General features: G+C 49.1%; 1 protein-coding gene across 5 annotated transcripts in view; it reads right to left on the minus strand.

Moving 5' to 3' along the window:
• Positions 1-17,131, minus strand: part of CDK5RAP2 (CDK5 regulatory subunit associated protein 2) — a 162,496-nt gene that overhangs the window by 73,618 nt on the left and 71,747 nt on the right. For all 5 annotated transcript variants that reach the window (XM_040631799.1, XM_040631798.1, XM_040631797.1 and 2 more), the window contains 4 exons: positions 14,494-14,634; positions 7,155-7,252; positions 2,575-2,705; positions 1,067-1,176 (listed from right to left, as the gene is read on the minus strand). In XM_040631799.1, coding sequence (XP_040487733.1) covers positions 1,067-1,176; positions 2,575-2,705; positions 7,155-7,252; positions 14,494-14,634 — 480 coding nt within the window. The remainder of the gene's footprint in view (positions 1-1,066; positions 1,177-2,574; positions 2,706-7,154; positions 7,253-14,493; positions 14,635-17,131) is intronic.

Here is a 17,131-nt window from a genome sequence, read left to right on the forward strand (position 1 = left end):
ACCTCCCGCCCTGAAACACTGCCACAGGGGATGCTGCCAGCAGCTCTCAGCACCCCTATTCTCTCCGTCTTCAAAAACTAAGATGCCTCGATGCTCCTTGCTCCACTCCTCCCCAAGATGCTGACATTCTTGATTCTCCTCTCTGTTCCTTACTTTTAGTACCTTACACCTACTCTCTCTCTCTGCGGAGAAGGCCCTCCACCTAGACAAGCTTCTATGCATCCTTCAAAACCCACTTCAGGCCTCACTTCTGCTGAAAAGCTTCCTCCGATCAAATGAACACCCCCAGCCCCCGACAGTTAACCTCTCCTTCTCTGCTGCCTCTCCCCTGCACATCCACCTACGCCAGCAAACCCTGCACCCGACACTGCAAACACCTGTTGACCCGTCTGCCCACTCTACGAGAATGTGAATTATCCCAAGGCAGAGACCAACTCTGTCATACATATACGATAATTGGATAATAAATCACAGTCTCCTCTAAGCTCACACTTCCTACTCTGACTGGTGATTGTTAGGATCTTGAAAGTACTAAACCACTCTCATCAAACCAACAATCTACAGATTGAGAAACCTGGTTTCCAGTTTTAAAAAAAGATTTACTGATCAAATCTGGATCTATATTCTTTCAGAAAGCACATATTAACTCCCACTGTGTGTGGTAGTACTGAAAAATCAAAAATAAGTAAGATACAATCACTAACTTCAAGGTGCTCATAACCTGGTGGGGATACAGACAATAACCAGATAATTACAGGTCAGTATGAGCATGCCATCAGTGCAGTTAGGTACGAGAGGAGAGGAGAATGACCTGAGGGCGGGCCTGGACAGCATCTGCTGGAGGAGATCAAGCCTGGGCTGGTCCTCCAGTCTGAGAAGGAGGATGTCAGGCACACGGGAGGGCACGCCAGGTAACAAACACAGAAGGAACAAAGACGGAGCAAAGACAGGCAGGGAGAGAAGGAAGAAAGGAGAGGAAAGGAACTTTCAGATTCTTACAGCTCAGATCAGGAACCCAAGAGACAACAAATAACCAACAAAGGACTGAAAGTTGACAGGTCAATACCTTTTTCTTTAGTTCTTCTTGAGAAAAATGTTCCACTTGAAACCGATTGGGCTCTTCAAGGCAAATACTCAGATAAGATGTTTGATCACTATAAAATGAAAATGGTTCTTCTGCAAAAAAAGAAAAAAAAGGGGGGTGAGGAGAAAAAGAATATCAGAAATAGATCCTTCCAAGCCCAATCCTAGTATAATCCATATAAGGCAATTTGAATTGGGAAAGGTGGGGGAGGGGGAGCGTTGCTACAAGGGGGAATAAGTACAAATAGGGAGTTGAAGGTACCACCTTTGGAGCAAAAGTAATTTTTCCTCTTTCTCCACAGGCTGATATCTCAGTGTACGGTCTCATCATGGGCTTCAGGCTTTCACTGTGGCCTATTCTGAATTAGAATGTGCATATCAAGTGTTGTACTTAGAGACCACTCTGAGTGGCACCAGCGGACGGTGATTTCAGTTTAAATGAGGGAGTGATTCTGTCTAGGTGAGAATACAGGAAAATTAGACGTGACCCTCAAGGGTAGAGCTCCAGGGAAATAAAAGTGCCTGATGTATTTTTTACTGGCCCCAGAGCCCTCTGTGGTCGTGAGCACAGCAAGTGCAGAAACTGGCTGCTAGATCTGAGATAAGAGAATGTCTGGCCACCTGCGTAAAGGTCTGCTTCCTCTGCGCCGAAGGTCACATCCCAATAGGGAGGGAAGGCACAGAGGAAGGGCAGGCTATCTACTGAATGACGCATGTCTACAAACACGATCTCATTTAACGATTTGGGGACAAGAGCTGATATACCTAATGCACTAGAAAGAGCTACACTTCAAAGGAAGATATCCTGGCTCGAACTGGGTAAATCAACCCCCACCCTCAACCCGAGCCCCAGGCTCTTCATTTGTAAAATGAAGTCAACAGCTACGCCGGCCAACAGGGTGATCGTCAGGACCCGAGATGAGAAATGCAGTGCCTGGTGCTGTGCCTTATACACAGCAAGTGCTCCAGAAAAGTCAAGCCTACCACTGCTAGCACCAAGTTCTTGTACCCATGCATGCCAGGTACCAGGCTCGAGACAGAAAGGAAGAGGGCAGTCGTGCAGACTCGAGGCTCAGGTTCAAGTAAGGGAGACGGCCAAGTGTTGCTACGATGAGCACAGCAATGCTAGAACCACAGGCCCCTAACCTTGTAGCCCTCCCTGAGGAACTCACTTGTCGTGACAATGCTAAGAGCAAAGTTTCACCCCGAAACAGCAATCTCAGCGCTCATGCGTCAGTGTGGCCCAGACTCTGCAGCGGGTGCCCCGCTAGGCAAACTGATACGACGCGCTGAGCCCTTCCACGAAGGCTGAAGCCGGACACACACAGACTGGGAGGTCCAACATGAACACGGTCACCACAAAAAAGAGGAACCCAGACGAAATCCTGTGGGCTCCTCACCCCATACTGAAGTTTTAGGACTTTCTTAAAGTTCAGCCACGGCCCTCCACGTGGGAAAACCAGAGGGAAACACATACGAGAGAGCACGCACCTTCCCGCCTCCGAATTTCACTGATCTGCTCCTCCAGGGTCTTCCGCAAATTCCGATAGGAGAGCACGTCCTGCTCCAGCTGCTTCCGCAAAGCGAAAATGCTGTTTAACTCAGCCTGCAGGCTGTTGGTACTTGGTAAAACGAGACACCAGAAATTTTTTTTTAAGTTTTTATTTAAATTCCAGTTGGTTAACATGCAGGGTAATATAAGTTTCAGGTGTAGAATAAATACAGTGGCTCAACACGTCCATACGTCACCCGAAGACAACAGCCATTTTTAAACAGACCTATTTGTGCCTTAAGATACAAAAGCCGGCCAGCCTCCCCTTGATTGTTAGGTCATCAGTGGGTTTTTTTCTGGTTATAAAAGTAAATATATGCTTACGGAAAATTTAAAACACAAAAGCATAAGAAAACAAGAACTACCATGATCCTGCTACCAATTAACATGGGGCAGGCTGTGTGTCCTTTTTTTTAAGACTTTATTTTTAAGTAATCTTTAGACCCAACATGGAACTCGAACTCACAACCCCAAGATCAAGAGTCACACACTCTACCGACTGAGCCAGCCAGGCGCCCCCAGACTGCATTTCCTCCCAATCTTTTTCCCTGAGTATTTTCACAAAGGGAAAATAATACTTGACATATTCCCTACATTTTTGGAAATGATTTGCAAGCATCATTTTCAATGACTATGTAATATTAATCAGGTGAATGGCCCACCATTTACTTGAACTCATCCTCTTAGTAGTGGACATTTGGGTCATTTCCAAGTTTTTGCTACAGGTGTAAATAGGGAGAAATCATGTCATTCCCCAAAATGTTTCTCTGTTTGGAGTAATGCCTTTCAAGGGCTTGGGTGTGGAAGGGGAGGCTCTTGAGAGCCTCCATGTCACTTGGCACCCAGGCTGCAAAAGAGGAGACAAGGGAGAAGAGCGAATATGTCACTCCTGAAAGACATGGTACTGGGGGTGAAACTGAGGGGCAGAAAGGAAGTGAAAACAGAAAAGAAAGAGAGGGAGTTGATAAAGGAGGGAGGAAAGGTCTGATTTAGGGGCCAAGAGAACTCCAGCCCCACTCACAAACACAGGGTGGGATGGATTTTTATTTGGGGTGGGGAGTGCCAAGTCTCACCTCTGGGTCAGCGTGACACAGCATAGCCTGCACAGAGAGCCTGAGTGAGGCCAGCAACCCAGAATTCAGAAGAGGCCATGAAAATGCGCATCCCCCAGAATCTGCAGGAATCCTGGGGTGCTGTTCAACAGAACTTTCTGGAAGTTAGAAGTGTTCTGTATATGCACTAATATGGTAGCCTTTAGCTAAATGTGCCTACTGAGCAGCTGAAACGAAGCTAACATACTGAGGAACTGAATGGGTAATTTTTCTTAGTTCCGATATCAATAGTCCCCTGGCTAGTAGCTACTGACTTGGGGGGCCCAGACCCACCAAATGGGCTCTGGCAGGGATCTGAGCTGAGTGCACCCAGCTCTCAGAGGAACAGAGACCCAGCCAACATCTGAATAACATAAATGATGTTTCCCTGAACATCTCCGTGCCTAGAGCCTCTCACATTCAGGTTCATTTCTTAAGCCTGATTCCCAGCAGTGCAATTACTGGGTCAAAGTATATGAACATTTTTCAAGACCAGCAAAACACATTAACAAATCAGAAAGCCTCCTTTTTTAAATCCTGAGAAATACATCACTCCCTGTCCAGTGTCTGACCTATGGTTCCCTAAGAGGGTCCACCAACACCTTGAGACCGTCTGCAAAAATGTAAGACTATGTGGCTGTTTCTAAAGAGAGGAGGGCCCATGAGCTTTCATCAGATTTTCCAAAAGGGGTCCAGAGCCCCAAAATGGCTAGGAGCTACTGCTCCAAATGTCTGCGCTACAGACTCGAGCCCCACTCTCCTTCACAGATTGCTTCCAGCTCCATCCATCGAACCGCACATATAAATCAACGTATATCGGAAGGAAAATAAACCATTATGTCTAATCTTCTATGCTCGCTGCTTTGACGACGGTTCACTGTGAAGCAGTCTTCTTGCGAGGGAAGGGGCCCTACTAGCAACTCGTACCTAGTTCCATTTCCAGGCAATCATAATGATCAATTTGTAAGGCTGATGGAAAACCTCACGGAGGTGTCACAGCACTCGCTTGGATGCAGCCGTGCTGCAGAGACACTTAGGCAGGGGGAGAAAAGGAGACTGTTTCAGCGAAGCTGCTGCGATTAGGGCTGAGGAAGGCTGACTGCTTCCCTCCCTCTTCCATTTTCTGACAGGGTGAAAAGTACACAGCTGCTGCTCCCGTGTCTGTCAGTTATGTCTCCCTAACTCCAGGGCCTTTTCAAGGTGTGAGGAGTTGGTAGAACAAAAGGTGTTCCACCTAGAAAGAAACAAAAGCCCTGTGCATGCCTCCTGTGCCAGGCGGCGGGAGGAGGCGGCAGAAAGGAGGAGACGGAGGCACGCTCCGCGCGGCACCCCACGCAGCACCCCACCGCTAACTAGCACCATGACCTCGGGCAAGTCGGTCCAGCTGCCTGCGTCCTGCCCGCCTTCCTCATCTGTGGAATGGGGATAACACCTGCCCTTCGGGACCGTTTCAAGGATTAACTCTCAAGAGTTCCATGGGCGAGCGTTTAGCATAAAGGCAAACACACACGAGACACTCCACGTGCATCACGTCCCTCCTTCCACTTATCCAAGCACCTCCCAAACAAAAGAGGACGTTCATAAGCCGAACGTCCCGATTCTCCGGAGTGATAGCAGGGATTCCCATCTGGGGACAACTTAGCCTCCCACGAGAGACGTGGCACTATCTGGAGACGGTGATGGCCGTCGCGCTGGGGCAGGGGACGGCGCTTGCGGAATGCAGTAGCAAAAGCTGAGCCGCTGTTACGCACCCCGCCCGGCACAGGACCCAGAGAAGCTGCCTGGGACCTGGCCTGTCCCCACCCCTACCCCAGCTTCCCAGCTTCACTCGCCCCTCCCTGAGCAGAAATGCCGAGCAGCTAAGGCTTCTGGAAAAGGCTCATTTTTAGAGAGTGATGCCTACTCCCAGAATTTCATCAGCATGTTTCCGTTTTCTCTAAACTCACTTCAGATCAACAAATCTGACAATGATCCCCTATCTCAGAAGACTAGATGCAGGTTCCGGGGGGCGGAGGGGGGGCGGTCCTCATCCTCTCAACGCTTCCCACATGCCCACTCCACCCAGCCACGGTGACAGGCGCTGGGAAATGGAGCCGCTGAGGAGACAGGGCTCTGCCCTGAGGGGCGCATGGCCCTGACGAGGGGGCAGGCCGGTTACGGACAAGCACCCAAAGGGTGGCAGGAGCAGCTGTGAGGGCAGCCCAACAGTGACGACAGCCTCCTCACAAGGACAGCCCTCCAGATGAACTCTCCAGGCCTCTGGGAGATAACGGCAGGCTGTGGGGGGCCGTGCAAAGGTGAAGACCATTCCAGCCAGAGTGAAAGGCTTCAGAGAAGGAGCAGTGACGGGGGACAGTTTAACTTTTTATTCTGGAAATCTGTATAAACATACACAAACGAAGACAAGCTTCTACCCGAGCCCCTCCCCGTTTACCCACACCCCAGCCCTGACCACCAGGCAGCCATGGGTGCTATTATTCCATCAGTATCCCCACCCACCTCCTCTGCTTCTGTACGGTTTTGAAATGAACCCCAGACCTTGTATCCTTGCACCTGCAACTAGCCCGGTGTGGAGAGGGAGGAGGTCGTAATGTGAGAAACCACCGAGGCCAAGCCCGCACTGGCGAACAGAGGCCCCGAGGGGCCCACTTGCCTGTGGACACAGAGCTAGGACAGAGCGAGGCCACTCGCCTCCAGCAGTCTCTCATCACCACACCTCACTGGCACCAGAGCATCTCAGCAATTCTGTAAAGACACAAGTCACTCCCGGACACAGAAACTTGCTTGAGTCCCTGTGTGCAGTCACTCACCACCTGTGTAACTTTGGACAAGTCACCTAACTCTCTCAACGTTCATGGCCTCATGGAACACAGGGATAACAATATTACCTCACAAAACAGCTGTGAGGATCTCATGAGATAATACACATGGAAGCACTTTCTTAATCTATAATATAGTACTATAAAAACAAGTAATTATTATTATGCTGTTTTTATCCTATGTTCATTAGGATAAAAAATCAAACAATCTAAAAATTGGACAATTCTTATTTTTAAAGATTTATTTATTTATTTGAGAGAGAGAGAAAGTGCCTGGGGGGGCGGGGCAGAGGAAGAGGGAGAGAGAGAATCTCAAGCAGACCGCACTGAGCGCGGAGCCCGAGATGGGGCTCGACCTCATGACGCTGAGATCGTGACCTGAGCCAAAATCAAGAGTCAGATGCTCAACCAGCTGAGCCGCCAGGCGCCCCAGAATCAGACAATTCTTAATATAAAACACGTTTATGAGATTTAAGGAAGGCAACCATCGTCCAAGCACTTTAGGTTTCCTAAGCAAATGGAGAAGGCTTTGCTGCCTCAGACACCAACCATATTTATTCACAATACACGTGTCTGCATACGTGTATGATGTCTAAACAGTAACCTTACCTGTCTGGGTCCTGCAGAGATTTTACCAAATGAGTATAGATGTCCTGCTCCTTCTTTAATACCTGAATCAGCTCTTCATAGTCTAATTGCTGCTTTTCCTGGAAATGACAATGGGATATCTGACATGAAGGGAAGAATTTTAAAAGAGTACATCCTGACATTATGCAAACATATGTGGGTAGTTTATAAATCCAGACGGAGGTGATCCCCGGTGCCAGGCCCTGGCTCAGGCCACAGTCAGAGAGCACCACCTGCAGGAAGAGTGGGGGAATGACTGTCACCATGTCCCTCAGAATAAAGCTGAGAGCTGTGCGTCCCATACTGAACAGCAGCTATAAATGGAACATCGTTGCTGCCCGACACAGCCGTCGTGAACCTGTCACCCCTCAGCGCTGCTGGTCATCGCTTTCTCAACACTACAAACAGCGCCTTTCCACACTTGCTCTTGCTCCAAAGACGAGAAGTTCACCAACCCAAACCTGGTATTAGGGACAAGGGACTTAGACTGAAATAGAAAAGGTCAAGTGAGCCACGCTCTAAAGGCATCCCAAACAGAATGATGACAAAGGGAGCTGAGATGGATCTCTGCTACTTACCAGCCATGGGACCTGAGGCGACCAGCTAAAACCAGGGGGTGAAAGTCTGAAGAATATCAGGGTATTTACATAGACTCAAGACACCTCAAAATACTGATTAATGACAGGAAAAAGGAGGAACTGTAGAGTCAAGACACCCAGTGAACGCCACCTTCATAAAGTTATCGAAGTCCACATGGCCAGCAATGAGGCAAATCTAAATCGTGTACCATCAGACAGGACACAGTGAGAGGACATTCCTGCCCACGACACCTACCTAAACCCGATCAACCAGGCCACGTCAGACAAACCGCAGCTGAAGGACACCCTACAATATGATTGGCTCGGACACTTCGAAAGTATGAAGGGCACGAACGTCAAGGAAAGGCTGAGAAACTATTCCGGTCTGAAGACTAAAGAATCAAGACAAAGCAGCAGGTGATCCTGAATCGGGGCCTCTGGCTACGAAGGGCTTTGTGGGACAAGCGGGGGAACACCAGCCAGTCTGAGGATCAGAAGGCAGTGAAGAGTCCGCTCATTCCCCGCTCCTGATGGCTGTGCTGGGTTACACAGGACAGTGTCCCTGCTTCTAGGAAGTACACACTGAAGTGTTCAGAGGTGACAGGACTTACGCTCAGATGCCTCGGGAAAAGTGAAACCCTTGACTCTTGAAATGTGCCTATAAAGGTGAAATTATTTCAAAATAAGAAAAGAACGTGAAAATAAATAGTTAACGTGGAGCGTATCTGGCACAGTGTCCTGCATGGACTAGATGCTCCCCAAATGCTGGGGGGAGTGAATGGGGAGTCGCGTGCTGAGAGCAGCCCCTTGTATTTCACGCTGACCTAGGCTTTGTCCTAGAGTTAAGATGCGACCTAGGACAGGGGTTCTTAGCCCTACTGAAATTGCCGGAATACTATCGCTGCTCAAACCACAGCAGTGTGAGTGTTTTCCTGTGACCGGGTCACCCAAAGAAACAGTTACTGTGTGTTACAGGTATCTCAAGGATCTTAAAATATTGATTCTTACCGAACGACAGCAGACTACACTCGCCATGCGATCTTGAGGTTGAACGCGTTAAGAAGCACCACTTCCAAAGCATATTTTTAAATATTCTGATGACCAAATTTCAAAGTAACTGGTTTCCTTTATAATCCTGTGCATGTGTTTTATGCATTTAAATCCTTTTCCAGGGAAGAGATCCCCGGCTTCAGCAGACTAGCTCGGGGATGCAAGGGGCAAGAAAAGGTCATGCACCCCTGACCTGCGGGAACGCTGCTATGCTTCTAGCCCTAACGAAACAGGGCATCACCTGCTAATGAAGGGTTGCAAATGCTAACCCACCAGTCTGGTCATGATAAGTTAGCTACCCAGACTGCTAGAAATGTCAGGCCCTTTAGTAAATCATGCCACATGTCACTGGCACAAGGAGCTCCCATATGCCTCTTATGCACAGTGACAGTGTCATGTGGGATTCTCTCAGCTCCCACCTGTACACACCATGTGTGTCGACAGAGGGTCCCAGAGAAGAGCCCGGGGAAGAATTTAACGGGCTAACAAGATGATGTCAGCCACCATGCTCAGTGCTCCCTGGGCTTTTTCTCATTGAGTCCTCACAACAACCCAAGGAGCTTAGGTGTTACCTTTCCCCCCTCATTTCCGTGATGAGGGAACCGTGGCACAGAGGGCCACCAGCAGGCCCGAGGTCGGGGGGAGAGGCAGGGCGTGGACCCAGGCAGTCAGGCTCTGCAGCCCGTGCTCTCCAGTCCACCTATCAATGCTCCATAGTGGATGCAAAGCACTGGGGCGCTTGACAGGGTCACGCTGTCCCTGTCAACCATGTAAAAGGCAGCCAAAAATGAGGAAGAAAATAATAAAAAAAAAAACCCTACTATTCTTGAGCACCTACCATGAAGGGCAGTGATGGTTAAGAGTGTGTGACCTCACAGACTGTGTGACCTTGAGCAAGTTCCTCAACCTCTCTGTTTCAGTATCTGCGCCTATTCACGAAGGTAATGGTTCTACACGGCTTAGAGGGCTGTGACGGAGATCCAACCAGTTCATCTGTACGACGTTCTCACAGTGCTGCCTGGCACTAAGTAAACACTTGGTAGATGTCAGCCATAACTTCTATTCCTATGTCCTGCGGCTTTGCTGGGTGCTTTACCCATATCCTCTCTAACTGAAACCGGGGAGGTGTATTAATCTTCCCATTTTTCAGATGAAGGAACTGATTCTCTGAGAAGAGAATATCTGTTTGAGTCCATCCAGCTAATAAGTGGCAGTCAGAATGTGTGCTTAGGTATGTAACTTCAAAGCCAGTCAAGAAGGGCTAGGAAAAGCAACGGGTAAATATGGACTTCTGTTGGACGGAGTAGACTCCAGATGTGGAATGCGTGTGCCCAGTGAAACAGTCCTGACTCCGTGGCCCCTGTATCTTAACGGGATGGCGGTGGGCTGGGCCCCAGAGGACTGCCCTGCAAGGCCAGGGCCCGAAAGCGTGGCTCGGTTCCCTTCTACCCTTCTTGCCAACAGCACTTCCGAAACTGCTCTCCTAAGCCCCTACCCTCCACCTGCCAGCTGACCACACCTGCTCTTCCTTCTCAGTGCAACGAAGAAACCCTCCATCCGCGCTTCGGGGGGGGACACTCCTCCCCCTCTGCAGGGACCATCACTCCCCCCTCCCCACTGACACACTCCCAGCACCTTACAGGGTCTGCTTAAGGCCGAATTCTCACCAGGAAGCCTTCCCTGACTGAGGAAAATGTCCTCTTCCGGCCCCCGTGGCACTCTGGTTCACTTGCGCCCCAGCGCTAGCGTACCGACCACCTGCTGACAGGTCCGAGGGCCCCGTGTGGGCAGCCCCGTCCCGAGCCAGGCACAGGGCCCGGCGCAGACCAGATGCCATCGCAGACACTTGCTGACCTGACGATTAGCCAGGTAAGAGGAAACACAGCAACCAACGTGCATCTTAAAAGCAGAGATGCCTGTGGATATTTTGCATAATGGAAGTCAGAGTGAGTCAACGTCTTCCTAGAAGCAAATAGCTCACCCATGTTAAATAAATGAACTCTTCAGAGCCATTTGGGTCCCATTTCATCAATCACCTATTCCCCTGCGTTGAATCATGCCCCATTAGAATGAAGTCATTTGGCTCCCTCAGCAGAGCTGACAAACCAGTAGATCTCCTCGGCGCAGAGGCAGTGGGCCAGGCTGCCCCAAGGGGAGCGACAAGGAGCACATGCTCGGCAGACACAAGCCACCCCCTCCCTCCCTCCTGCCCCTCCCCCCAAACAAGAAACAACCCAGGCAGGGGGCCTCTCACCCCAAAGAGGACCTTGACCGCCACACACCTACCTGTGTCTGGCTCCGCAGTTTGCTCTCCACCGCCCTGGGCACGACCACCCAGCTCACCACCATTCCCGTGTCATCTGAAAACTGTCCCTAAAACATGGGCAGGACCCTGGAAGACCCTTCTCTCAGTGAGCCAGCCCCTGGGACCCACACTAAAGCAGTACGATTCTCTCTCCAGGTTCAGAGATTTCCATTGAGAAACCACAAGTCTGGGACACTGGGTGTACGTCACATCAAACACGGAGCCCTAGAGTCTAGGACTTCTGTCCATGAGGCTGCCACAGTTTCACCCTCTCCGAGACATGGCTACTCAGCTCTCCCCGGGCACCTGGGAGAGCCCCCAGCACACTCCCAATAAACACCCCCTTTCACCGTTGTTGCTGTGACCACACGACTCAATATTGGATCCTACAGCTTCCAACCGGAAGAGCCTGAACTAATAACTAATGCACTGGATTATTTCCAATCCTATCAGGAGGTAAGCATGCAATTCCCTATTCACAGATCAGGAAGGTGGGTTCCGGAGAGATCCAGTCACCTGCCCAAGGTGGCAGAGATAGAAAGAAGAAGAACTGATATTCCAACACCAAGTCCAGAGCATTCCCTACTCTGCAAAGCTTCCTTAATGACTTGAAGGAAACACATGTAATGTGCAGACCACAATCTGAAGAGATAGCAGATATGTAAAGAGAAAGCTTAACGGCTCACTTCTTGGTAAGCAGGGCAATTTAGTGGCCTGGTAGATGGATGGTCTCTCCTTTGGTAGCTATGTCACAGCTCGGCAACAAAGACATTTATTTTAATACTTGGGAAAATCAGCAGTAATGTCCCAACCATGTCAATAGCCAGGCTATAAATCTCTGGCTGCAGCAAGTCAAATACGGTCAGTGTGCTTTCCTCCCAGTTCTTCAATTCCCTGATCATCCAGCATTAATTCTCAGGATCCCACAGTGATTAGAGGCAAAAGAGACTGCCCCGAGTCCACGGAGACTTCATCACAGCCTCAAGGTTCTTTGTAGAAACGGGCAGAGGATAAACCCTAAATCAACACAAAGTGGCCAAGGGCACAGCAGGAGAAATCCACAGTTTCTACAGAGAAAGAACTACAGTTGGGGGGGGGGGGGGGGAGAATACCATAGGCTGCAAGAGTTAGGACTGTGTAGATGGGCACCTAGAAATTCATAACTCCAAAACTGTCATTTATAATTCTTTATCCACAATTTGCAATTAGTCTTGCAGAACAGAATTAAAGCCTTTGCTAAATTACTCGGGCATTTTGCACAGTAATTGAAACATCACCAGCATCTAAATGTAACCGAAAATGGTATGCCTTTTTACATGTGGTTCTGTGAAGTGCAGACAGCGCCCAGTGCGAGAAACCAAAAAAGTGGTAGCTGATCAAACTGGTGAGATTAAACTGTAAAACACTCCGCCTGTTCAACAAATCGACAAACATTTCGTTCAACACTTACACACATTTTATATGACGAAAACGGGATTCAAAATAGCAAGGTTTGATGAAATGCACTCAAAACGGTGAAGATCTGTCCTCCTAAAAACACCTTGATGGGCTGTTCTCTTGTTTCAAAACACTGAACTGTGCCTTATTACATGGTTCGTTTGGGTTTGTTTTTAGATTTTATTTATTTATTAGAGAGAAAGTGTGAGCGGGGGAGGGGCAGAATGGGAGGAAGAGGGAGAGAATCTCAAGCAGACTCGGCGCTGAGCATGGAGCCCCATGTGGGACTCCATCTCATGACCCTGAGATCACGACCTGAGCCAAAACAAGAGTCGGATGCTTAACCAACCGAGTCACCAAGGTGCCCCAGGTTAGTGTGCATCTTAACACCCCTCTGAATCTGGTCAAAATCAAGTAACTGTATGCAAGCTTGACTCACAAAATATTAGCCCTCTGAGATTTTAGTTATTGGATGTGCCCGACATCGCCCAAGGGGTGACAGAGCCAAGAGAAAAATCCTGGCCTCCAGACTTCTGGCCCAGCCCAAGGGTTCTACTACTCTATGCTGACGCTTTCATTCAAGAGAAACGGCAAAATGCAAGCCCACGAATGGTTGGAGTTAAGAAAAAGTCCCCGCTTTCAGCCACTGACGCCCCTGGACCAGGGCTGACGCCGAGCTGGCCCACAGTGCAACGGCTACTACTGGCTGCCACACTACTGGACGCCAGCCGTAAAATGACCCCTGACCCATCCTCGCCAACCTCCCCCGTGGCCCCAGCCCGTCCCCGTATACCTTGGGGACCTCAGGGACCTCAGGGACCTCTCCAAGAGCCGGTAACTAGACGGCTGGTCTCTGGCACGAAAGCAAGACTCCAGCCCTACCGCCTGAGTCTGTTCCGATGGCTATGACCGTGCGGCACCAGTTGTTAATTATTTTGAGAATCACCCTTCACAAAACCACAAGTCATGATCAGAGCCATTCATCAAAGAACTAATTTGCGTAAGAGAGTTCTCCGTCTTCTGAATGTATGAACTTAATTAAAGCCAGGTTTAAAAAAACAAAACTTGGCCTACGATGAGCTCCCTTCCTTCCCCATATCTGGCTGCCAAGTTGCATTATATGCAAGCTGGGGAGGGGGCGGGGTTCAGAACAATCTGTATGCATCTCTCACAAACCAATCTAATCATTCATTCACTCAACAAACGCTTATGTACTAGGCCAAGGACTGGGCTCAGCATGGGGATTTCAACACGAATCCCAGTTCCACACCCCGAGGTGCCCATCCCTGGTGTGCAGCGGCTCGGGCGAGAGGCAGCAGGAAGGCGGATCCTACGTCAGCGCGAGGTTGGGCGTGCAAAGTGCTGTGTACCAGGGAGGAAGAGAAGTCACTAGCAAGCAGGCTCAGGGAAGGGGACACCAGAGGGGCGCTTTCAGGGATGCTCAGGCGTCACCCAGTAAACAAGGAGAGAAAAGCCGTTCCAGGAAGATGGCACAGCACGTGCAAAGGCACGGGGAGAGGTGCAGACACGGCGTTTTCAGCAATCTGCAAGGAGTCAGCTGTAGCTAGAGATGCCGGACAGCGACCTGCGGCCACTCCAGGAAGGGCCTGCTGGGCCAGTTTTTGTGTGTAGCTGAATAGGAAAATTTTCTTAACATAGAAATGACATACACAGAGATTACACAGTTGAGAGGTGAACCCTGGGACAGCAAATACGAGGCTCGCCTCTAATGAGCAGTGACTTACCCATTTCCTGTGTGGTACAAATACCAGGGCTCAGCCCAAGGATACCCATCTATAAGGCGGACAGACTAGGAACCCTCCTCCTACCTCTTATAAGCTCGACCGTGGGCAGGAAGGCATTGGAGGGGCTCTAGGTAAGAGGAGTTATCACACACGTGTCAGAAGGAACATGAATTCACCCGCAGACGTCCAAGTCCGGTCAAGCTTACCTCCGAGAAGATGCAGTTGCCGCCTGGTGACCGCTGCAAAGAGCACTTTGCTGGTAAGCCCTCAGTCCTGACCCCAAGCTCCCCGCCGGTCTGTGAAGGACGACTGTGCTGTACCGCTTCCGGACCTTTTTCACTGAATTTCTAAGGAAAACAAAACAAACCATGAGGAAGTTCTCAACAAGAGAAAATATATTAACAGATTGTCCAAAACTCTTTAAGGGAAAATATTTTATTTTTTCTTCCCATTATTTTCCTCGAAAAAAATTTCCATCATCCAAATATTAGGCGATTACAAACCTAAAGCAAGCGCATCAGTTATTTCCCACCAGGAGAAAAGCAGCCCGCGGCCAGGGCGTAGGCAGGGGTGGTGGCAGTCACTATAACGCGCCCTTCTCCCCACCACTCAGAAGGCCGCCCGGCGGGCACAGAGAGCCAAGCCCAAGCCCTGGTCCCAGGGGATGGGGTTCCCATCCTGGGTCCCCCTTGACCAGCTGTGATCTCTGGGTCTGTTTCCTATCCTACAGGGTCACTGTGGTGACTAGAGGAATTGTATACTGCAACCCAACAAAACCCAGTCTCTCTCGAAACATCACAGACTTGACAAAACTTGAACCATCTATATCTACGAGGAGATTTGACTCCTAGGAAGAAAGGCTGTGAATGTTGTTTTGGGGTCTGGTCGCATGTGAAAGGGTCCTTCGTGAGGATGCACCTCACTGAGCCCTTCCGAAGATGTGGCATTCAACAACACGACAGGACTGGAGACCCTCTCTCTGGTCTTTTGGCCATTCAAGCGTAGAATCTATTCCTAACTATTTAAAACCTAGTAACTCCTTAACGAGGTCTCTGTCTACTCTAGGTCAGAAATTAAGGGCAAGAACCATATCTTATTCGTAAGTACCTATCAGAATTACTTCATCGTGTCAAATGTTTTAGATGAGCACAAACACGAAAGAAACAGAAGCAACTTTTTATAAAAACCTATTAGACTATAAACAGGAAAAACTAGAAACCAAATAACCAACACGGACTTTCCAGAATCGCCATAATACAGCTGTGCTTGACTCACACTTTTCATTTTCCTTTTCTAAAAGCCCAAATACATATACACATTGTTTAACAAACAGTCCGCACGGCTTACATGGAAACAACACTGCCCTCTTCCCCCACACTTCTCACTTCTGGGTCCCACTCCCAGGAAAAAACAACTTACAACTCCTCGGCCTCTTCTGCTATTTACATTACATTACTACTCTCACACTGCCTGACGACTTTTTGTTTAAGTAGGCTCCCTGCCCAGCGTGGAGCCCAACACAGGGCTTGAACTCACAACCCTGAGATCATGACCTGAGCCAAGATCAAGAGTCCGATGCTCAACCCACCAAGCCACCCAAGCATCCCACTGACTTCTTAAGATAAGATTTATCTCTTGGCTCCTACCATAGAGGTTTAAGGATTTAGCTCTTAGAATATCTACCCCTGCAGCACTTATCCTGATAGTTACAACGCAATTTCAGTTCCATCGACAGTCCGCATTTACACTATTAGGACCACACAAACGCAGTGCAGGACTCACCCGTCCGGCCTTCTGTGATCGTATTTCCTTTCGTGTTCGTTTCTTTGCTTTCCTTGGAATCAGTAACAACTGCTTTGTTCTATTTCTTCACTTAGTTCATAAAACTAAATTAGGTACTTAATGTAGATTTATCTCTAAACTCTCTAAAAGAACTTTAAAGTGCCTCTAGATGGAGCCAGAGACATCAGGTAAATGATGGGTTCCATTTCCATCTCTTGGGAGAAATCCCAACTGAGGCCCTGTCTCAAGAGTTCAAATACAAGCTCTCTGCATCCTGGGCATTCCCGTCACCACACCCCAAGAGAATGCCCTACTTGTTGGATCCCATGTCTCTCCTTTGGGGCCTCTTCCTCATTTGTATGGGATCACTGTTCAGGAGTTTTCTGCAGGGGGTCCCTGGCAGGCAGAGGATTTTAGGCATGGAATGTCAGAAAACAGCTTTGTTTGCCCTCACTCTTGCTGCCGGCTCAGCTGAGTACAGAATGCTGGGCTGGACATCACTCTTCGTCAGCAATCTGGAAGCCCTGCTCTCCTGCCTTCTGGCCTCCAGTATTGTTGTTGAGAATTCTGATGTCATTCTGGCTCTGGGTCCTTTGCACCTTGCTCTAGAACCTTTCAGATCCTCTCTTTATCCTCGTGTGCTGCAATTTCACAAGGCCGCGCCTTGGGGCGTGGGCGTCTCACCATTACTTGCGCTAGAAACAGAGGGACCCTTTCAACACACAGGTGTCCGTTCCTCCACTCTGCAGTGCTCCTACTGCTTTGAGGGTTCCCTTCCCTCTGCTCTGCCTGCCCCATCTCTCGGGACCTCCTGTCAGTCACATCTTGGAACTCCTGAGTCAGGCCTCTCCCTCTCATATCCTCACCTGTTTGTTTCTCTGTCGGGTTCTATTTTCTGGAAGGCTCACTCAACTTTATCTTCTGGTGTTTCTAACTCTCCTGTTAAACTCCTTATATCTGTAATCATACTTCTCATTTCCAATAGTTCATTCTTCTTTTCCAAATATCTTTTTTTAAATCAGATCCTGATCTTAGTTCTTATCTAAAGATGTTACAGTATTG

The sequence above is a fragment of the Ursus maritimus genome, unplaced genomic scaffold, assembly GCF_017311325.1.
Source record: "Ursus maritimus isolate PB19 unplaced genomic scaffold, ASM1731132v1 scaffold_17, whole genome shotgun sequence".
NCBI lineage: Eukaryota > Metazoa > Chordata > Mammalia > Carnivora > Ursidae > Ursus > Ursus maritimus.